The following is a 23,881-nucleotide window of genomic DNA, read 5'->3' on the forward strand; positions in this document are numbered from 1 at the left end:
GCGCAACATCGCTAAGCAGAGTCGAGATTTCGTCGAGCGTATTATGAAGAGAGTAGATATTAATTATACTTATTAAAAGAAAAATAATAAAGTAAAAGAAACGAGAATAAAGATGAATTACATATGATAAGGAATCGAAAATGTATCATGTTTAAAAAGTATAAATCGAATTTACCCGCCACGGGAAACGAAAGATGGCTCGTCGAATCGTATGAAATTATATAGATGGTCAAAGAGGCATCCGGGAGCCTCGGTGTCGGCCATAGTAGAAATGGCGGGTGTTAGCTTACGTGAATGACGGCGATCGTGCTCGAGATTATTATCGAAAAGCAAGTGTTCTGTGTGTGTTTCGCGACACGGGAACGATACCTCAGTATCATATGATTCATCTGGAAGGTAAAGATGCAGAATGTAGCACAAGGAACGACCTCGGATAGTCAGAAGCACGAAAAATCAGCGAGCGTTCACCACGACATTGGAAAGACGTCGTCGACTCCCCAGTCTTCGAACTCCAGTCCTACGAAGTCAGAGACCGAGACCTTCTCCGAGCTGCAGCCACGCTTTATGGCAGACTCGTCGGAGAGCGAAGAGGACAGTGTTTCAGAGGTAAACTAAGCCAAAAAACATGCCACGTCGTGGATAAGATATTTGTGCGATGAGAGGTTGAACGCACGCATGTACGCACGTATACGCACTATACACGCACGCACACGTACGAATCCGTCCGTCGCTTCTGCGTCCGTCCGTCCAGTCACCGCCCCCTCCCTTTCCCTCCCGCCCTCATCTTGCGTTCTTCTTCTTTCTTATATGCAAGTTCGCTTACTTACTCTTGCCTGTCTTTTGTACGTATAGTATAAGTCCTATATGTATGCGTCGTGTGTGTATATATGCGCACGGGTACATACGCACACACGCACCATCTTTCGATGAAGCCTACTCGCGATCGATGTTGATCTTGTTCGACATTTTCTTAGTTCCTTGCGATTTCTTTGTTGCAATTTCGTCGTGGAATCGTCTTTTTGTGCACGCGAATTAGAATACATAGCTACAAAGAGTTGTCAAGTAATCCATTAACATTTAATGTTGATATTTCTGAAGTTTTATCGTAATTTCCAAAGTTTCGTTGTTTATGTTGGAAGAAAAATACGAATCTAATTATGATACATACTGGTAAGAAACTGAAAAGAAATTATGCTTGAATGGCCGTCATGCGAAATTGGAACGAAACGTATCGTTAGTCTGTAAAAATTAACACAAAACTATGTCATACCGTTCGACGCTTTGTAATCGTATACACTGGTAAGCAAGGCTGACAGGCAATCAAATAGAAAGATTCGTTGTCTCCTCGTAAAGTTCGAATTCAACATCGACTACAAGATATTGACAACATAACCATTAAACGGCCAATTGCAGATCTAAACGAGTTTCGCATACCTAGATGCCTTAAAAACAAAAGGAAAGGAAGGTAAAACAAGAAGGGAATTCATGCAGGGACGTTATATAATCGGGATGTATGCGTTAATAGCTTATGGAACGTCAGCGTAAAGTCCACGCGCAATACACTTGCAGGAAATATCCTTTAGTTTCTTGGAATGTCTTTGGATCTATTTGTCGATGATTTTTCTTATTGTATCGGTGTATCATTTTGGATCTTCTTCTAACTCCATCGACTGGTTAGTGTCTATCGATATAAAACAAAAACAATTAATTTATTCAAGGTGTACGATACTCGGGCAACCAAAAAATTTGTGTAACATTTTTCGTGTGTCATAGCTTCGCATGCCCTATGAACGAACACGTACAAGCGCTGGGTAAAGAACTCCGGTTAGCTGTACTGCATAATCAAGCGCGTGCGCACGCACGTGTACGCCTGTGTACACGTATATGTTTATAAAAGTAGCATTTATGCATGTATATACACACGACGTTCTCGCACGTATGTATATACGTATATCTTTTCACTGGCTAGTAAACTCGCGTGTAGTACATTCGCCCGCGCGCGTTCTCGCGCGCGTGCTGCCTTGTCCCTATGTACATATTTGTATGTGTGTGAGTATTTTACGTCCGCTTGCACTACGTTGTGCGCCACCCAGCGGAGTTCTCCTCGGCCGCGTTTCTCGCGTATTCGTGCGAGTTCGTGAGCCTGCTTGTCTGCTGCTCGGTCGTCTTTTACCTACGTTCTCTATACGTTCATAGGTGTATTTCTACCTTTATCCTAACCGCTAGCTCATTCTCTGGTACTGTCAACGAGCTGTTTCAGCTCTATCTTTGCCTCTGTCTCTACCGGTTACTCTACTCTCCTGTGTCGCTCGTGTTCGTGGCGTGGAAATTGTGGAGAGCAGAGCCACCATATTATTCTATATTCTGCCATCAGCGGTGTATACGGAGCTATTTTTTTCCCCCCACGATTTTTTTAGTGCGAACAATCACATTAGTCGATACGACGTGCTTACTCGTCGAGCAGTGGATACGCGGCGATTTCTCTTTTCTTCGGATTCAAAAAAACAAACGAAACGCGTAGGTACGCACGCAGAGTATAGCAAGGAAGTGTCAGTTTCGTCCTTCTTGGAATGGCTGCACATTGTTCTTATGTCTCTGTGTTCACTGGCAAGCAAGCGGTTTTAGTCGTTTAGAGAAGACGCGATACTTTCACCTCTCTTCTGATTTGCGTTTATGTCTCATCGGTTTCCACTCGCAGCGCGAGAGGATATGACCTCTACGCGAGATGTACATACGATGATTTAGATTATGTGGAATTCTTAATTTACTTTTCAAAATAGTAGATTTACTCGTAAGCTTACCGCGTATTGCAACGATGCTTTCTTTTCTCTATATCACTTTGTCTAAATCATATTTCGTCTGTATAACCATTATTTTATTTCAATTCTTTATTCGTTTCACAATATCTGATTAATACCGTTTCCTTAATAATAATTAATATCATTTCTAGCAATATTATTTTCTGTTACATCTTCACGATATTTTTGTCGAATGAAATAACCTCAATTCGGTAAAATGCTTGCTTTTCTCTAGTTGAACCTTTGTAACAAATTTTTTTTAATCTTACAAGAATTGTTTCATTTATTCAAATCAACTACAGCTATTTCTTATAATATTTAAGAAATATATATTAATATATTTTCTGTTCAACATTCATGGACATTAAAACGATTCAGCAATTTTTTAATTATCTTTTACAATATTTATGTGTATTTCTGCATTCGTAAGAAACAATGTTAGATTACAGAGAATTTATGAAACGATAAAACTATATTACCCGTACGAAATATCAGTATGATCATAATTTTATATGAAAAAATTTAGAGGAAAGCAATTATTGACGATTTCTATACCTTATATTTTTAGATATATAAATAAACAATATCCTCGTTACCATACAATGTTACTTTTCTTATTTATAGATTTAAGTAATTATTCTGTTAAACATTATGAGTATACTGAGATAATATATCTTTAAATTTTAACTGTGTATTAAATTTATGTACAAAATTTAATCTTATTGGGAAAAATGTTACTTTGTTATTTATAGGTGGGGTGTTTTGCAATTGATCAGGTCGAATTAGACGAAGGTCATCATTTAGAATCGTCCAAGTTTCTATTGACTCCTGAAGATCCAGAGAGATCCGTGGATCCTGAAACTCAGGCACGGTTAGAAGCTTTGCTGGAAGCAGCTGGTATCGGCAAGTTGTCGTCAGGCGATGGGAAGCACTTGGCTGATCACGAAGTGCTCCGTCGCTTAACATCTAGTGTTTCTTGTGCATTAGATGAAGCAGCAGCTGCATTAACTCGTATGCGCAGCGATAATCCACGCACACAAAGCGAAAAACGCTCTCTTGTAGAGGCTTGCACCGACGGCGACGTTGGTACTGTTAGGAAATTACTAACGGAAGGACGCAGTGTTCACGAGACTACAGAGGAGGGAGAGAGTTTGCTCTCTCTCGCCTGCTCAGCTGGTTACTACGAACTTGCCCAGGTTTGAACTTTATCTCATATTTTGTTTGCATTTTGAATACTTATAGAAATGTACAAAAATATGTATACAACATTGTATGCCATATTCTACATGAGTTATTGTCCATAGGATACATGATTTATGTAAGATATAGTAAATATGCAGTATGGTTGTTATGTATTTCAAAAATATTTTATGCAGATGGTTAATAGTTGTTACCAATATTATTAAATAATAGATCGAGACTTTACATTATGTTATTTATATACTAGTTTGAGCAAGAACAAAGGAACACTGGGAATTATTTTGATATTCGGCGCAAGAAATATTTGGATTGGTTAAAATACTTGTAGAAATTTTATATAATTTATGTGCATGGAGTTTTATATTTATCAAATATAGTTACATTAGTTCACATTCTTTTGTTTCATAAAGAAAAAGTGAAATGTGTAACTTTTCTTAGTTGTATACCTCATAATGAATGCAATGAAATTTTTAACAGTTTAGTGACAATATTGTTTTATTTTACGAGTAATTTGTTATATAAACAGGTACTTTTGGCAATGAATGCAAACGTAGAAGACCGTGGTATAAAGGGAGATTGTACCCCTTTAATGGAGGCTATCACTGCGGGGCATGTAGATGTTGTAAGCTTGCTTATCGCTCATGGAGCTGATGTTAATGCTCAATCTGCTTCAGGTATGAAATTCAACCTGTGGTATTCATAAGAATAATACAGTATTAACAATAATGGTGCTTGTGTCATGTTTATATTATAAAGTTTGTTATACTCGTATTAATTTCCAGAATCTAAGTAATTTTTCATATCTTTAGGTAATACACCACTTATGTATGGTTGCTCGGGTGGTCATGAAGAGATTGTGCGAGCATTGTTAGAAGCAGGTGCGAATGTGGAAGATCACAATGAGAATGGTCATACACCATTAATGGAAGCAGCCAGTTCTGGACACGTTCCAATAGCAAAGATCTTACTAGAACATGGCGCTGGAATTAATACCCATTCCAATGAATTTAAAGAATCTGCGTTAACACTGGCTTGCTATAAAGGACATTTTGAAATGGTTCGCTTTCTGTTAGAAGCTGGTGCAGACCAGGTAACCTTTCAAACGTGATTAATTTCATTTCTTGTAATGGATGTTTTATTCAAGGATAAACTAAAATGTTGCATTTTATAGGAGCACAAAACTGATGAAATGCACACTGCCCTTATGGAAGCATCGATGGATGGTCATGTGGAAGTTGCTCGTTTACTTTTAGATTCGGGCGCGCAGGTTAATATGCCAACAGACAGTTTTGAATCTCCATTAACATTGGCTGCTTGCGGAGGTCACGTTGACCTCGCTATGCTTCTGATTGAGAGAGGAGCAAATATCGAGGAAGTAAATGACGAAGGTTATACTCCGTTGATGGAAGCGGCACGCGAGGGTCACGAAGAAATGGTTGCATTACTTCTAAGTCAAGGTACTACAGGACGGTCAATATTTTGTTACATGAAACGGAACGTTACAATTACGTGACAAATAATTTGACAACATTCTCGTATTTTTATTATACAGGAGCGAATATTAATGCTCAAACGGAGGAAACGCAAGAGACAGCCCTTACCTTAGCTTGTTGCGGTGGCTTTTTGGAAGTCGCTGACTTTTTAATTAAAGCAGGTGCCGATATTGAATTGGGAGCCTCTACTCCTCTAATGGAAGCTGCTCAGGAGGGTCATTTGGATCTCGTTCGTTATTTACTCGAATCCGCGGCAGACGTTCACACTCAAACGCAAACGGGTGATACGGCGTTAACGTATGCGTGTGAAAATGGCCATACTGATGTTGCGGATCTTTTACTTCAATTTGGTGCTGATTTAGTACGTGTTTGATACGAATGATTTTAAAAAAAATATTTACGTTTTTTCTATCGCTTTTTTTTTATTATAAATATAATATAGGAGCACGAATCAGAAGGGGGCAGAACACCGTTAATGAAAGCGTGCAGAGCCGGTCACCTCTGTACAGTTCAGTTTCTTATATCGAAACGTGCAGATGTTAATAGGCAAACGACAAACAACGATCACACTCCCCTTTCATTGGCATGTGCTGGCGGCCATCTCACAGTTGTAGAAGTTTTGCTTGCACAGTCTGCAAATCCGTTTCATAAACTCAAGGTACGCACTATTGGTTAACTAGCCTTAGGACTAAGTGTTTTCTATGGATGCAATGCAATTCTAAACTTTGTTGTAGGATAATTCTACGATGTTAATTGAAGCTGCGAAAGGTGGACATACCAGCGTAGTTCAACTTCTATTAGATTATCCTCACAGTATTATGATGAGTACGCCACATAATGCAGCTCCTGCACCTATGTTGCTTCCTCAACAACAACAACAACAGCAACAGCAACAGCAACAGCCACAACAACAACAACAGCAGCAGCAGCAGCAACCGCAGCAACAACAACAGCCACAACCACAACAGCAACAGCAGCAACAACCACCACAGCAACAGCAGCAACAGCATACAACACACCAACAGCATATACCCCATCAACAACAAGCATCCACCACGCAACCGCAACATCAACAGCAGCAGCAACATGCTGCTGAACAATCGCAGGCGCAAAACCTTCAACCTAAACATAATACGCAAAAATCGTTGTTAAGAAAGAATCGATCAGTAACTATGATGCCCGATACGAGTCTTACTTCCGCTGAGGCGCAACAAGTTCGTTCTCAGCCCGCAGGAGAATCAATCGTAGCAACTAAAGACGATACTAATATATTGGATAAAGGCAGTGGAGGATTTACTAACCTTTCAGAACCTAATATAAGCCTTAGTCCTGCTCCTGCGCCGACGCCAGGATTAAATGTCTCGGAAAGTCGAAAGAATACTCGACAAGAGCAAATTCTACATAAGCAACAAATTCTCGAAGAACTACAAGCAAGTGTTTTTTTTTTTTAACTAATTTCAGTACAAATTTGTTCATACTGTACTAGTTCTTTTTTTTTTTTTTTTTTTTTTAACTATTGTAAGTTACGAATGTTTCAGAGGGTAGAAAGAGAACTCCAAATTAAGGGTGCAGGCCATTTATTCTCTGGTTCAAGGAATCCCGTCGTAACTCAACAACAACAACAACAACAGCCGGAGGAAGTCAACGAGCCAGATACGTTGTCGCCAGGTACGCCAAACACTGGTTCGTCAATTTCTTCTATACATTAACAGTAATTGCGTTGTGTAAAATATTCTTAATAGTAATATTTTCCATCGAAAGGTTTAGTTTGCAGTACAACTGGTATGTCAGGAAATTCTTTAACTCATCAAGGTACCAGTCAAGCAATGTCGCTGTATTATAACGCTTTTCTCAGAGGAAAACGACTTGCACAAGAAGCTCAATTGTCTTTACATCCCGAAATTTTTCCTACAACAAATCCACTCTCTCTTGCAACGATACCTGTTACGTCGTCCGTTCCGTTGGTCACCTCTAATACATCTTCGACGACTACACCAACTCCTCCAAGCATATCTACACCTCCTACAGTCATGGCTGTTTCCCAACCTATTACCGCGAGTAGCGACGTCAGCCAAAATACCGCCATAAGTGATCGCCCGAAAGCAAAACCTGTCTCGAAGAAAGAGGGTAAAAATATTCGAAAAGCTACGTCCAGCGTAGTAGGCGGGAAGTTGCAGCAGCAGCAGCAACAGGCAACCTTGATGGCTGGTCTTCAACAACAGTACCAGCAGAAACAACGGCAACACACCTATCAAGTTCAACAAGTTCACCAGCTGCAGCAACTTAATCAACAACTGCAATTACAACTGGATCAAGTACAGGTCTGATCTCTTATACTTGATAGTTTTAGTTTATTTTGATCAACATATATGTATCATCGAGTGTCACGAAAAGTCATAAAGTAGAGAGTCCCAATGAATTCAGGTCAAGCAACATATACCGCGTTGCGGTCTTCGACTTGTCGAAACCTACTCGATTTTGCTACAAACAAAAATCAGCTTACTACTTTGTTATATCATATGGAGAGAATAGATGCCTTCAAGGTTCAAGAATTTAATGGTATTGCTTGTGCTTATCCAGTCCTGCCAATTAACATAAAGACTTTTCCTGTAGGAGTGCAGAGATGTCTTTGTCATGGTGTGCATGAAACCAATGTTTTCTAATTTTTCCACAATGATGACTGTTATTACTTTTACAGTCAGTATGTTTAGTAAGTGTATTATTGCGATAATTTATACACAATGTATTCAATATTGTGAAACGTTTTGTTTATCTAAAATGTTATTTACTATTGAAGGAAAAGTGGAATTAGTTTTGTTACAAGGCGATGGATTTTTAATGTACAGTGAAATTATTAATGAATTACGTAAGCAACGTTTTCATTTACTAAAATACGTCAAAGCCATCAACCTAGTTGATCAGAGTACAAGTCCTGCTAATATTAATTAATTACGTACAAGAATTTCAGTTGCTTCTAGAAAAATAACGGGTAACATATCGAAAAATATTGAAATAGAATTTTTGAAGAAATTAGAATGTTGTATATTGATAGATGGAGGATATGTTTGTAGGAAAATGAAATGCAGGAACTATTAAATTGTTCTCATTATTTCAAATGAAAGAAACATATATTAGCAAATGTGAATAACTCTCCACAGTAATTCTCAATAATCAACCACTAGTTTGCAAAATTGGAATTAAACGATTTAATGTTATTCCTTATAAATTAGTTCGTGTTAAGAAATCAAAAATTCATGGTACGTGTTAGGATCCTCTAATTTACGAACTTTCATGATACCGAATGACTTTGTTATACTTTGCTGAACTCTTTAGCAAAACCAAGCACTTTGCTTGTAATTAGGTACAACAACAGCAGCAGCAGCAACAACAGCAGCAGCAGCAACCGCAACCACAACCACAAATTCAACAGCAACCATTACAATCGCAGTCTCAGCAGCAAGCTGGAGCAGTAACTGCTAATGGAAGCAACATACTTATGCCTACCCAATTAATGTCGCATCTTCATCCTACGCATACTCATCATCTTCACGACCAGGTAATTATAGGTTATTTTTACGAAATATTTGCATTGTAAAGAATTAAAATAAATTTCTACATTTCATTATTTGTGTGAATTACACATTCGCAGCAAACAACTCAACAAAATCTTACGGAGCAGACTGATCCTGAATTAGCGAGACTGCATCGGGACGGAGCTTGTCCCTTTGTCGCTGCTGCTCAAAAAGCAAAGGCGCTTTGTACTAGTGAAAACGTTATAAAATTAGAGGACGGCTCGCATATTCCTCTCGATGATGCTTTTGAAATTTTTCGATCTATTAGTTTCGATGATACTGCTGATGGTAATAATTCAAATAACTTCCTGTTCTTCTTATAATAATTCATATAATTTATTGTGAAATATTATACGGTTAAGTAGCGACGGAAGATCAAGAGAAGCTCGAATTAAAAAGATTAGAAGTGTCGAATAGTAAGGATCCACAGCAGCAGCAATTGCAGCAGCAGCAGCAGCAATTGCAACAGCAGCAGCAGCAATTACAGCAGCAGCAGCAGCAGCAGCAGCAGCAGCAACAACAACAACAGCAACATCAGCAACAACAACAACAACAACATTTACAAACCACACAAATTGTTCAACAGACGACCAGTCCTTATACATCTCAAGAATATTTTACCAATCCTGTCTTGTCGGTACCGTCTGCTTCGTTGCCGACCTTGCCTTCGCTTCAAGTAACCACTGCGGGTGTTCAAATACATGCAGACATAACGACAGGTTTACAGTTGACCAGTACTCAGTCTCTACAAAATCAATCATTTAAGAACTTCAAAGAGTATAAAGAGGGATATCTCGAGGGTCTTCGATGCCATTTTCAACCACAATTGTTACTCCAGTCTTCTCAGATAAGTAAGTATCGTAAATATAATATGATAATGTTTACTGTTAGCTTTTAAAATATTGAGTTTTCTGGGTACAGACGTGTATGATTGTTTTTTTTTTTTTTTCTTTATAAACAGCATTTCCTACACAAGCTTTACCAACTGTAACCGAAGCGACAGGAATAATAGATAGCATACCTCATGAAACGAACGGTTACGTGCAATCAACGACCTGTAGCACTAATCAAGTTCAAGTAGCTACTCAAACTCAAGCACCAGCAACGACGACCGCTGCAACTATAGTTGCTTCAGACAAAAAACAAGTTTATACCGCACCAACGACTGGTAAAGGCAAAAAGGGAAGATATCCACTTTTGTCTCAACAGCAACAATCATGTCAGCAACAACAAACTGCCAATACCCAGCAGCAGGCACCTAATTTTCCCAGTCAAAATTACCATTTAGATCCAACTACAGGTGAGAGGGACTTAGAATTATTTGATCTTATTATTCGTTTGACAAATAATCTTAAGTTCGAATTAACATGTTCGCATTTTAATTATACTTGATATAAAGCAAAAAGGCAAAGAAATATTAAGAAAAAAGTCTTAGTTTGCAATAAATTCGAAGAAAATAGAAAATACAATTTTATATGTGTGTGAAAAAATTCGTTTTTAACGTTCTCAACGCGTTGAAAAATATTTATCAATATCCGACTTTTTCATAATCAAATTTTTTGCTTTAGTTAATTATTTAATTTCTACTTTATTTTAGTTGCTGGTCAATACACAACAGGTGTTCCAACGGTTGGTGGTTATACAACTAACCAAGTACCGCCTGCACCGTTTTCTTGTATGGATGTTGATTCTGAAACTGACAGTAATCACGATACAGCATTGACTTTAGCATGTGCTGGTGGGCACGATGAACTTGTTGAACTTTTGTTGAGTCGCGGTGCGGATATAGGTAACGTTTACGACGAGTAGCATTATGAGATATTACCGTAATTTCTGTAATGTTTACACGATACACTTATTAACACATGTTTAATTTTCCAGAACATAGAGATAAAAAGGGGTTCACTCCACTTATATTAGCAGCAACAGCAGGACACCAGAAGGTGGTGGGGGTTCTTTTAAACCATGGGGCTGATATAGAGGCCCAGTCTGAACGTACTAAGGATACACCTCTGTCTCTCGCTTGTAGCGGTGGCAGAATCGAAGTGGTAGAGCTTCTGCTCAATCGGGGTGCCAATAAGGAACATCGTAATGTTTCCGACTACACACCTTTGAGCCTCGCAGCATCCGGTGGTTACGTTAATATAATAAAGCTTCTTCTTGGTCATGGTGCTGAAATTAACTCACGAACTGGCTCAAAATTAGGCATTTCTCCGCTCATGCTTGCCGCTATGAATGGTCATGTTGGTATGTCTACTATAAAAATATTTTAAACGAAATTACTCTTGTTAGTGTGCTATACGTTTAAGTGTAGTGAATTCATTAATGATAACTTCTAGCGGCGGTAAAACTGTTGCTGGATATGGGCAGCGATATAAATGCTCAAATTGAGACTAATCGTAATACAGCGTTAACGTTGGCGTGCTTTCAAGGAAGACACGAGGTTGTTAGCCTTCTTCTCGACCGCAAAGCTAATGTAGAGCATCGTGCCAAGGTATAGTTTTAATATTTCTTTGTCTACACTTTTAAAATAAATTATTATCTTTAATGTGACATAGAATTAAACTATAGCATTATTTGTTAATATAAATAAATAAGGTATAGACATAATGTAATACGAGGATATAAGCAGAAGGAAGACTTTCCAGAGTACATATATTAATTGTTAGACAAAATGTTATACATATACTTATACAGGGTGTGCGGTCACCCTTGGGAAAAATTTTAATGGGGTATTCCAGGGGCCAAAATAAGACGAGAATCAAGAATACCAATTTGTTGATGAAGGCTTCGTTAAACAGTTATTAACGTTTAAAGTTCCGACCGTACTGAATTTTTTTCTCGAAACTGAGTAGGATTTCGGGGGTATGTCTATTCACCAAAAATGATTGTATTCGACCCCTGCAACTGAAAATAATTTTTCTAGAACGATTTGAAATTTTTTTTTTTCGTCGAAAACTTTCAGCACTTAATCGAATTTTTTTCTCGAAAGTGGGTAGGATTTCGGAAGTATGTGTATTTACCAAAAATGATTGTAATTGATCCCCGCAACCGAAAATAATTTTCCCAGAACGATTTGAAATTTTTAAATTTAATTATTAATAACTTTTTAACGAAGCCTTCATCAACAAATTGGTATTCTTGATTTTCGTCTTATTTTGGCCTCTAGAATCCTCTATTAAAATTTTTCCCAGGAGTGGCCGAACACCCTGTATAAAGTAATAACAGATTGTTACTATTAATCGTGTACATAGTTTATAATTTGTTGTGATTAACTGTGCCTGATGTACAGACTAGAAATACACGACGGTCTGAACTTATTTTATCAATTCTTTCTCTGTAACGTTTAATGAAATAATTTTGAAATTACGTAAATAAGTAAATGTGTGAGTTGTAAATACTTTTCTTAGACTGGATTAACACCATTAATGGAAGCAGCTAGTGGAGGATACGTAGAAGTTGGACGTGTTTTGCTTACCAAAGGGGCAGATGTTAATGCTACGCCTGTTCCATCATCCCGCGATACTGCCCTTACCATCGCCGCTGATAAAGGACACTGCCGTTTCGTAGAATTATTACTGTCGAGGTAGAAATGTTTTTATTAATGTACTAAAAATTGTACATTTTTAAAACATTCAATTCAAATTCAGTAATAAAATATATATTTTTTTATAAATTGTGTAGAGGGACCCAAGTAGAGGTGAAAAATAAAAAAGGAAATAGCCCGTTATGGTTAGCAGCAAACGGTGGGCACTTAAACGTTGTTGATTTATTGCATCACGCTGGCGCGGATATTGATTCGCAGGATAATCGCAAGGTATACGAGAAAGTTCGAATTCAGTTAACTACGTCAGTTTTTATTGCCTTTGTTATACAGGATGTTCCAGGTTTTAATGTTCAAATTTTGTCAGTATATTTTATGGCACTAAATAAGAGAAACATATTTATAAACATAGATCATTTAAAACTTTATTAAAAAATTTTAACAGAAAAAATTAATAATGAAATGGAAGAGAAACGAAATTTGTACAATTATAAATTCGATCTTTGATCTTTGATTTTTTCAAACTACATCTGCAATAGTACTTGCTTCGAATGTGAGAAAGAAAATATATACTTGTATGTTTTATAGGTATCTTGTTTAATGGCAGCTTTTCGTAAGGGGCATATTAAAGTTGTTAAGTGGATGGTAAATCACGTTACTCAGTTTCCTAGTGACCAAGAAATGACAAGGTATATAGCAACCGTCAGTGACAAAGAACTTCTAGAAAAATGCCAAGAGTGTGTAAAAGTTATTCGAGCTGCAAAAGAGACTCAAGCAGCAAAAGCGAACAAAAATGCGACTATATTATTAGAAGAACTCGATATGGAAAAAACGCGAGAAGAATCGAAAAAAGCGGCGGCTGCTCGCAGACGAGAACGAAAGAAAAAAAAGAAACTCGAGAAGAAGGAGGAGAAACGGAAATTGCACGAAGAATATAAGAAAAGTGAAGGAAATTACGAAGACAAGGAGGAAAGCGGGAAGAAATCTGGCGACGAAGAATGCGATAGGGCGGACGATAGCGAACATGAAACTGGCGATGATTGCGAAAGAATGGATAGTATGCCATCGCCAGTTAATAGAAGCCCGGAAGACCCTGACAGAGAAGAAGGCGACAGTGGAATCGATGCGAATAGCCAAGGTAGCTGCAGTAGCAACGATGTCAAGGCTAGAGAGAAAAAGAAAGACAAGAAGAAAAAGAAAATGACTAGTCCTACTAATAATGAGAAGGATACATCCCCGCAAAGATCGCCCAAATCTGTAATCGGTCAAAGCTCTTCTTTGTCTCAGAGTTCCATCACTCCGACCAAGTCTCAAAACAACACTTCTGAGAAGTGAGTAAAGAGAATCGCAAGATGAATTTTACGATTAAACTTGATCGCAATACTGACGTTTCTGCAATAATTTTAATTTTCAGGAGACTCATAACTAACGTCACCAACGGAGTATCAGTGTCCACAACTTCTATTACCATGAGTGCCAGATCCTCGACCGTTAATTGTGGCGAACGTAAATTAAAAGGTCAACTGGTGTTCGAGTCTTCGAGACATCCTGCCGACAGAGAAGATTTTGAAGCGACTGGAAATGAAACGTACATGCCTGGCAAAGGCAAAAAATCTTACAATAATCAATATGATGGAGACGCATTGAACACTTCTATCAAGACGAACACTACCACTAGTCCCAAACAAGGTGGCAAGCGCGAGGAAGGTTGGAAGGAAGTTGTACGAAAGTAAGAAAAGCGATTTTATCTTTATAATACTATTTTGTTTTTTGTCTTTTTTTTTTCTATATATAAATATTATTTGGTTTAATAATTGTGAAGTAATGATAAAAAATAAACAAAAATGGTTGTGAAATAGGGGGCAATCCGATGATTCGGGGAGATTTATGAATTCACCATTCCGTTCGAAGAAAGTTTCTGTTCCACCGAATGCTATTAGTCGGGTAATTGGAAGAGGTGGAAGTAATATAAATGCTATTAGAGGCGCAACAGGAGCGCATATCGAAGTAGAAAAACAAAGCAAATGTCAAGGCGAACGAATCATTACTATCAAGTACGTGCTCGATTATGTTCATTCTCTTTCAAACTACAGTTTCTAATTAAATACGTAAAGTATATTTTAACCATGTTCCTTGTCGTGTTATTTTCAGAGGATCATCAGATGCAACAAAACAGGCTCATACATTAATAGCAGCTCTCATTAAAGATCCAGACGTAGATATATTGCAAATGCTTCCGAAATCGAAACTTACAGTTGTCACGACTTCCTCTTGGGATAAGACCGTTTCCACTATTGCCGTAAGATGAAATAATGTGTATTTTGGATGTCAATAAGATTTTCTAAAACTTTTACTATAAATTTGTTTTTTAACCTCATTTATGTTTTGATTTTAGTCGAGTAAAGCAAAGTTGGGTCCTGTAAGTAAACCACCTAGTCTAACGTCAAATTCCAATAGTATGCAAATTAATAAATCTAGTTACCCATCGGGAGTTTCTACCGTCAATCAATTGATTCCACTTCGATCATCGTCCACCATTAAACTTGCTGGAGCATTTCCAACACCTTTACCACGTGCAACGGCACCTAGACTCGTTGCTGCAGGTAACGTATTACCTTACTTTTCCCATATATATATATATATATATATATATAATATTCTCGAAAATTAAAAGTTTGAACCTCGTATGTACAATGTATGTAAAATATGTAATTAGAAAACATTTCAACGCATATTCTTAACAGATATATTTTAGACTATACGCTCAGATGGTACTAACTTATTTATTTGTATAAAATATCATAATTTTTACTTTTGCACCAAATATAATATATCTGTTGCATAAAATAAATATAAATTCCAATGTTTCATAGATATTGTATTACATTTTATAAATAATCGAGCAACGTTTCTTGTTCGTAATCTTGTTTTTCTACGTGTGTAGCCGAAAAACGAGCGCAGGCTGTAGCCGCCCAAATGGCATCTTCATCGAACACGAAGACGACAATGTCGTATACCAGCGCGATCATGACCGCCGGACGAGCAACAAAAATTGTGACGACAAGCACCACGCAAACGTTTGCAGCGAAATTATCCGAAATCACTGCCAACACGCATACATCCACTACCGTGATGCAGTCCACTCACACCACGGTAAATAAGCAGAAATCGTTACAAGCGAATACCGTCACCGTGGTGTCAGCTACGGCGGCGGCAACGGCTCAGACTTCGTCTCAGCAGCCCATAGTTAGTACATCGCCGAAACACTGCCGACCACTGCCTACTTTATCTGCCCCGCCAACTATGGTTTCACATTACTCTGGAAAATCTACTTATTCGCCCGGCTCGAATGCCGCGATATCACCAGCAGCAAGCACTGCGATCGCGTATTGTCCTGAAAATTCCATCGCCTCAACTTGTTCGAATTCAGTGCGAGTCAGTCCGTCACCGCCAATCGTATCGCAGTGTCAACAGTTGCAGCAACAACAACAACATCAGCAGCAGCAGCAGCAGCAGCAGCAACAGCAACAGCAGCAACAGCAGCAGCAGCAGCAGCAGCAGCAACAACAACAACAACAAATACGAAGTTCGACGCCTATTGCGTGTAATATTCAAGAACAACAACAGCAGCAGCAGCAGCAGCAGCAGCAGCAACAACAACAGCAACAGCAGCAGCAGCAGCAGCAACAACAACAACAGCAACAGCAACAGCAAACGAACAATACGCCCCTCGAATATTCTTTGTTCAATGACACTTTCACGAAAGTTACCCAACAATCGATGTGGGGTGGTCGAGAAAACGAATCTCAAAAGGGTATGAACTTTGCGACCGTAGCTGGAGGTGGAGTTTCCGTAAACACGTCGGGCTCATCGTCATCCAAGTTTATCGACAGCGTACCTCCTCAGGTTAGTATCGAATCTATAATATACAGCGAGCTTATAGTGATTTTTGCCATATTTGGTTTCTTCTTTTTCCCTGTTGAATAAGAATCTGTAAATAGAAATATAGATTTTTATTAAAAAAAATTAAGTTAACCTTGAAATAACCTTGAAAAGTACAAGTAAAAAGTAAACAGGACAGTTATATTTTTTCCTTGAAACTGAGAGAAAAATTAAAAAAAGTTTTCAAATGAATATCCTATATATAATAATTGTTCGTAGAACGCATAACAAAGTGCTTTCTCACCTTGTATACAAAGCAATAACGTGTACGAAGAACTATGACATCCGAATACGACTTATTGTACCTGTTTATTTATCAAACACTTTATCTCTTTGCAAACAGGTGGACGCATCGAAAGCTCCCGGATATCGAGGAACAACAATGTGCTCTCCAGTTTCAAGCAAATCGAACAATACCACAAACACCATTGCAACCAGCATAGGAAGCAGCACATCGTCGAACACGGGGCACAGTCCCATTCAACCGCCTCAGTTTCAGTCATCTGGAAATTATAACGAGCATTCTCTTTCGAACAAGCCACCCGGTAGTCTGGCTGTGGCGCGGCCAGTAATGCCTCAACAGAGTATGGAAATGGGGGCAGCAATGGGTGCGCAATTCAGTAGACCAGTATTTCAAGGCGAGCTGACGTCGCGTAACACCACAACGCATCAACCCCACGTTATATCCTCGACGTCGCAACCAACGTTGGATGTGGGTTTGTTCAAGGCGAACAATGTTAGTTACGAACACGCAAACGTAAATTCGAGTTTACTGAAGATGGTACCGAACGAAGGGCAGGGCCACCCTCTTTTGCCTTTTCATCCTCATATGCAAAATTTCACGCAAACAATAGCGGCACCGTCAGCTTCTGTAAATACCACCGTCAGTATGTCGAGGTTAAATCCCAGGGCACCGGATTTCTCTAGTTCGCTGCATTTGAATAGCAAACCGCAAGTGACAATGTTCAATGCTGGCTCAGCAGCCGGAATACATCCGAATATGTTTGCAACGGTACCGCCACCACCTCCGTCTGCGATTCAATCAAATAATTTAGCAATGCTCGGAAACTTCCCCCTAGGAAAGTATCAAGCACCATCTCGAGCCACACCGAATACTGGAATCTCTACTAATGGACAAACGCGTTGGCCGTTTGCACCGCCGCACAATAATTATCCACCTCATCAGGATCCGATGATGGGCCAGATAGGCTTCACTAATCATTTGGCGAATATAACCGCACAATCTGGAAGCATCGATTTGATCACGAGCTTGGAGAATGGTGGTTCACCGGCAATATCACCGTCTTCTCCGGCGCAGGTAGCTCAAGAAATGAATCAGCTGAAAATAGAGGATCGCAAAGTACCGCGACCAATCGGTACAGAGAGAGCGTGGAAGAATTACGCAACGGCGGGCATGGGACCCGGCGGCGATGCCGATTCTATCAACTGGATGCTGAATAATGAAAAGCTCGTTGGATCTTGGGCGAGCTTGGCGCCAGGAATCGATAGGCATCAAGTGTTTCGCTCTAACGCAGCTTACAATCGTATATCCAACGTTGACGCAGAACTCCATCAGATGATGGAATCCTCCTTTCAGGTATATTCTTATCGCTTTATTGGTTTGTACTTTGTCAACATTTCGTCGTCTAAATTTTTACTTGACACGTGTTCGTCACCATGAATCACAAGTCTACGACGTATCGATTCTCCTGAGATAAACAGTGTATTGATATTTCGATATACCTTTGCACTGTAATGGCTCGAGCTCTAGAAATTCGAGGCTGAAAGCTTATCTAACAGAGATGGGCACATCTTTTCTACATAAGGAATAAAAATTTAACGATAACATTTTATCTAAATAAAACTTCTATAAGAATAAAATTTCATTTGGATAACAATTTATTCGAGACTCGTGAACAAATAGCTATTACATAAGTGATGAATCAGGATGATAATTGCAACGTAATATAATTTAAAGCACGATTAACTATATGGGTTTTGCCATCTTTTTCAAACCAATTGCATTTTCCTACAACATACTGATCGTTTGAATGCAAACTATACATATAGTCGAAGAATTATAATTTTGTTTCTAATGACGGTGCAGAAACATCGAAATTTTTATTTTTTTATAGTTTATTTTAAATATAAACAAAATGAATATAATATTCTCGTAATCAGCAAAAAAAAGTTTCCTAACGATGTATTAATACATGTAGTACGTTCGAGTAGGTGGTTTAAAAATAGCCAGGTAGCAAAGTGTCTAAAATATGTAATATTTTCCGAGACACTCCAATAAAACTATCCATTATGTACACACGCTTGTATTTGTAGTATTGTACGTAAACAGAATACATACGGATTTCAGTTGTGAAATCGCTAATCCAGATGTGTTCCTTTTGATTCTGAATCTATTTGTACGTTGAAACATATATTGATAATTATGTTCGCCTTAGGGTCACGTGGATACTCAACAACAGCCGTTCCCGAATGGAAATGCTGCAGCTCTGTCACTAATGCCAGGATTAACGTTATTACCAGGACAATTCGGAACGCCTACGTTAACGGAAATCCCTCCAAACGAACAGAACAAAATGGATCCACCAGCATGGGGAATACCAGATGGTGTACAAGATAAACAACATCCGGTAAGTTGTACACATAAAGTAAGAAGGGAGTCGTACGATGTGTTTATGCAGAATCTATATTTGTTTTACATTTTTAAATATTTAAAGTGTCTACATTACGCTGTTTGGCCCGATTATTGGGTTAGTCGAAAAGTTGGTAATTATCTACCATATTAACGACCTCACCACTTTCAATGACCTTGAAGTATGTTGGAAGGAAAATGTCACTGAATATCCTCAACCCATGATTAAAGATTGCCTACACCTAGTTTTGAAATTATAGGCATTAGAAGATAAGAGGAAAATAAAATTAAGTATAATTAAGGTAAGTGTACCAGTTAGTTGACCATTTAAGTGAATAATGTCACAAAAACTTATATATCTTTTTTAGTTCTTGTGGAATGATCACACCAAATTTATAGAACCACGTGTCAACTGTACCTTTATCATCTTTTAAGTTTAGAACTTACTAGATGTGTAATACATATTTATATTGAATTTTCTGCGGGAACTCTTAGGGTGTTTCATTAGTAGTTAACAACACACCTGTCGACATTGAAAATTCAAGTACTTGGCCTCTTTTTGAGTTATATAATCGATCTCGTGCATTGTTATAGGAAAAATGTAAAAAAAAGTAGACGATATTGAAAGCATTAGAAAATTTAGTTGAACAAATAAAACTGTAAACGATATTAATACTTTGAAAAGAAGAAAGTAAGTTCGATAGGTACGATTAAAAATATAATGAGGCATTTTTACGGAAATCTTTAGAAAGTTTAACTCAATAAGAGGAAAGACATTTCTATGTTTGTTAGCTTTTGTTCGTTTATGACGATTAAACATACCGAATTGATGACATTTAAAATAATTACTTGTTTCGCTATAACCGCTGTTACTACGCATATAGTGGATGAAATTACTATAAGACCATTGCAAAACATGCAAGTTTATTTAGATGCGCTGTTTCGTGGTAATGATACTGCAGTGTTTATAAGGCTTTCTTTCGCACACTGTTAACATATATTTATAAAATAAGTGAACTTTTGGCAATAAATCATGGTGTCTTTGTAGAAATTTTGTCCACCGTATTGTAATTGTTATGAAACAGTGTGACATAGTATCGATTGCAGATACCATCGCGGCAGTCCAATGATGCTATTCTATTACGAATATGACCGTTGAGGCTACTATTTTCAGCCTCTTTCTGGAAGCGTCAACTATTAGTACATGGTCAATTACTGGTACTTTTACCTCACAATTTATTTTCAAGTTAATTTCAGATAATTATATTTTGAAAAATAAGCTTGAGCGGCTATTATTTTTCGCTCTCGAACGCTTACGCATCTATCCCTTTAAATATATTTCAGAATTACTGAAATCAGTGAGGTCGTTAACATGGTAAATAATTACCAAAAATTTGATACACTTTATGTGTTGTATATTTTGCTTTCCACCACCTCGTCTTGTTCCTTTCAGCCCCATTAGCTCTCGATACATAAAAATATTCACGTAGAGTATTTAACCATTTGATTGCAGGCATGGAATAAATGGACCCATTAAAAAGGAAGAAATTTGCGAAGACAACAAATTTCGTTTCCTTACCTGGGCGATACGAAATAGAACCTGAAACTCAAAGTAGTGAATAGATGGAACTGGAATACGAAGCGTTGTTTCTAGGCACTTAAATTACATTACTACCCTAATTATACCCATTGAAACACGATATTATTTGTCATGCTAGGTGATAAGACGGTGAATCTTTACTACAACTTATTGCTATTATCTAGTATAATTATGCAATCGAAATAATTATGGTACACGACATGAAAAGAGTTAAAAAAAGAAGAAAAAAAAGATGAGAAAAACAGAGGCCGCGAGACCGAAACGAAACAAAGAAATTTTAATCATTATTGTTCATCTTGAATTTTCCTTCGGGCACGCTGCTTCTGTGTACTACAGGATTGTAACTCGAAGTAGGCGGATATCATATTTGACTTACGAAACGATTACAGTTTGTCAGACTTCTTCCTATCTTAATCGTTGCCGGTTCGATTTGCCCCATTTACGAGAATTCAAATCTTACGGTATTTGCTATAGACATTCGTGATAATAAATTCAGATACGCATACGATACTACGTCGGCTTTGGCTTCACCCTTAGTAGTAGTTCACTCAAATTAGAACCTTGCATCCTTGGTTTTACTCCTCGAACTTCATCTATCGAATTAAAAAGCTTCGTTTTAATTACGTACGCAAATAGATACACAAAGGCTTCGATTTGTCGCATGGATAAACGACCCGAGTGTTACATACATGCTGTGTCATCTAAATAGTACGTAATGATAAACTAAAAAAATAAAAATATATTATCGTCGTAACGGAAAGAACAACTTTTGTGTTCGATGAACGGAGGGTCAAAGGAGATTTCAAAGGAAAAAGGACTTGGGATAACATCGAGACCTTGGAAACCTCTCGTCAACTCCTTCGCATTGTCGCGCATCGTTCTTTCTCCCATAAAATATTTCTACGTTTCGTGTCGCGAGAGTACACTAGCTCTCCAGTTCCAAGATCAATTAAGCAGATCATCGATGTTTCTATGTTGGCGGTGATTCATTGAAACATGGAAAAAAACGTCGTATACGATTCGTGAAAACTCGATTGCGACAACCATGCATGAAATTCTCTTTCTGCCCAACGAGACGCAACAATTTCGCGACTGTTCTTTCTCGCTTCTGGCGTCCTCCTGTTCGTTTCGTCGTTCTCGTTTTTCGTTTAAATATCGAACATGCTGGTTATTATATCGCACGGTCTTCGACGCGAGCAATCACGAATTCACCGAACGCAAATACTCCTTGCTATCGGCGTGGGGGGCGGGGGGCGGGGGGCGGGGGCTGGAACAGGGACAGAAACGCAAAAAAAGAGGAAAGAAGTTTTGAAACACTTATATACACGAGAGCACATGCTACTCGAATGAAATAAACACGACCAGGCTTTGAACATGATTGAATTATGATCTTACACACGAAGGCGTGAAAACAAAAATGAATAGAAAAAGAAACATGTTGGCACGAATTAACACGCGCTGTACTAATAATACATTAAATATTATGTATACCGAATCCTATTCGAATCAATGAATATTGTTCATTGTTAAACAGGTAGTGGGCCGCCGACACGTAAATATAACTCCGTGCGTCCCTAGCAACAGTGCTATTATAATACTATTATTGCTGTGGTGGTAATAATGTTTATTATTATATTATGGTTATTATTACACAAGACGTAATTATAGGAAATGGAAGGTAAATAGAAAACGTCACCTGCTGTTTCGGCTGGACTAGTACGATATACTAAATATTCTAGATAAACACTCGATATACATACATAAGAAATGTTCATTTCGATTGGACATTTGAAAATCTTTCTTGGCGGGGATTTCAACAAGTGTTCAATACACATAGCGACGATACTGTAATTGAAACGGTCCCCTACGCGTAAGTTTCGATGAAGCTCGTGGAAATTGTACTAGAGCTTTTGATCTATTATTCCAGGGAGCGCTTCAATTATTCTCTAAGATACGTTGTTATAATTTAAAGCCTATTTTCAAATTTGATTTATGATAATTCCGATATACAACACAAAACTATTATATGACATACAACAATAAAGCAAATAAATGAATAAATAAATAAACACAATTGTTGCATTTGTTATTGACATGTTCCTTAATCGGTGCGAAAGACCTCGAAGGCTCGACAAAGACAAAATGGCATATACATATGCCCTCTTACTCGATTCACCGAAGCTGCCCGCAGTAAGTTCGGACCGTCTCATGGGAGTCGAGAGAGAAAGGCTCACACTTCCCTTCTAACTCTTCAACAACTAATATCCGACCTCCCGTCAACAGGTCTCCGCTGGATTCTGCTGACCGCTGCTGACCACTCTTGTTAACTTCTGACAACGTATATTACGATTACTTCTCCCGACGTCAGCTGACCATCGCTGACCACTGCTGACCGTTGCTGACAACTTGTAATAATATAATATAATATCTTTATATGTATTAAAGTGTTGTATAATGTAAATCTATGCCAATAAATGATATAATTTCAAAGAATTCTATGTGTTCTCATCATTTTTACCCTTCTTTTTCTATCGAAATCATTCCCTTAGTTATAAGACACTCCAAATCTTTTATAATTTTCCAAGTTCCCCGGAAAGATTTTAAATTTCTCGCCGCTAGGAATTTCTGCGAATTCCTGGAAATGACGTCATTTCTAAGAATTCTTGAAAATTCTCGGATCCCTGAAACTTACCGGCGTCCCTGAAACTTCTCGAAACCCCTGAAATTTCCAAGAATCTTCAGGCAACCGTAAAAATTCCGGCCTGAATTTTTCGGCATAAATTTTAAAGAGCTATTACGTAATATTACGTAATATTACGTAACATTACGTAACATTACATAATTTTTGCCGAAAAATTCCGGCCGACGAAAATTTTAAAGAGCTATTACGTAATATTACGTAATATTACATAATGTTACGTAATATTACGTAATTTTTGCTGAAAAATTCCGGCCGCGAAAAATTCAGGCCGGAATTTTAGCCACTATCTGAAACTTCTTGGAAATTTCAGGGATTCCGAGAAGTTTCAGGGACGTCGGTAAGTTTCAGGAATTCTTAGAAATGACGTCATTTCGAGGAATT

General features: G+C 38.0%; 1 protein-coding gene across 6 annotated transcripts; it reads left to right on the top strand.

The window, feature by feature from the left end:
* Positions 1–255: 255 nt before the first annotated feature.
* On the top strand, positions 256–21,309 carry Mask (multiple ankyrin repeats single KH domain). Of its 6 annotated transcripts, XM_076773385.1 has the most exons (30): positions 256–606; positions 3,551–3,701; positions 3,786–3,994; positions 4,525–4,672; positions 4,808–5,088; positions 5,170–5,455; positions 5,551–5,852; positions 5,934–6,149; positions 6,226–6,921; positions 7,030–7,174; positions 7,253–7,812; positions 8,853–9,047; positions 9,141–9,351; positions 9,426–9,914; positions 10,025–10,363; positions 10,661–10,852; positions 10,945–11,310; positions 11,403–11,557; positions 12,474–12,649; positions 12,748–12,880; positions 13,196–13,938; positions 14,022–14,336; positions 14,467–14,661; positions 14,759–14,906; positions 15,003–15,210; positions 15,552–16,513; positions 16,893–18,146; positions 19,006–19,197; positions 19,285–19,317; positions 20,713–21,309. In XM_076773385.1, exons 1-30 carry the CDS (start codon positions 403–405, stop codon positions 20,734–20,736), a joined length of 9,528 nt encoding a protein of 3,175 aa, XP_076629500.1. In that variant the 5' UTR covers positions 256–402; the 3' UTR covers positions 20,737–21,309. The 6 variants fall into 6 exon arrangements, with proteins under 6 accessions (XP_076629500.1, XP_076629496.1, XP_076629498.1 ...); XM_076773381.1 differs by having other exon boundaries at positions 3,551–3,994; XM_076773383.1 differs by having other exon boundaries at positions 3,551–3,994; positions 8,868–9,047.
* Positions 21,310–23,881: the final 2,572 nt, after the last annotated feature.

This window comes from Colletes latitarsis, chromosome 9 (genome assembly GCF_051014445.1).
Source record: "Colletes latitarsis isolate SP2378_abdomen chromosome 9, iyColLati1, whole genome shotgun sequence".
Classification (NCBI taxonomy): Eukaryota; Metazoa; Arthropoda; class Insecta; order Hymenoptera; family Colletidae; genus Colletes; species Colletes latitarsis.

Excerpts from the sequence above, each read along its gene's own strand:
- Mask (XM_076773381.1), top strand. The coding sequence starts at position 403 with ATGCAGAATGTAGCACAAGGAACGACCTCGGATAGTCAGAAGCACGAA. Across the intron at positions 3,995-4,524 it reads GTTACTACGAACTTGCCCAG|GTACTTTTGGCAATGAATGC; the intron begins GTTTGAACTTTA and ends TTATATAAACAG. Across the intron at positions 15,211-15,551 it reads ACCTAGACTCGTTGCTGCAG|CCGAAAAACGAGCGCAGGCT; the intron begins GTAACGTATTAC and ends CTACGTGTGTAG.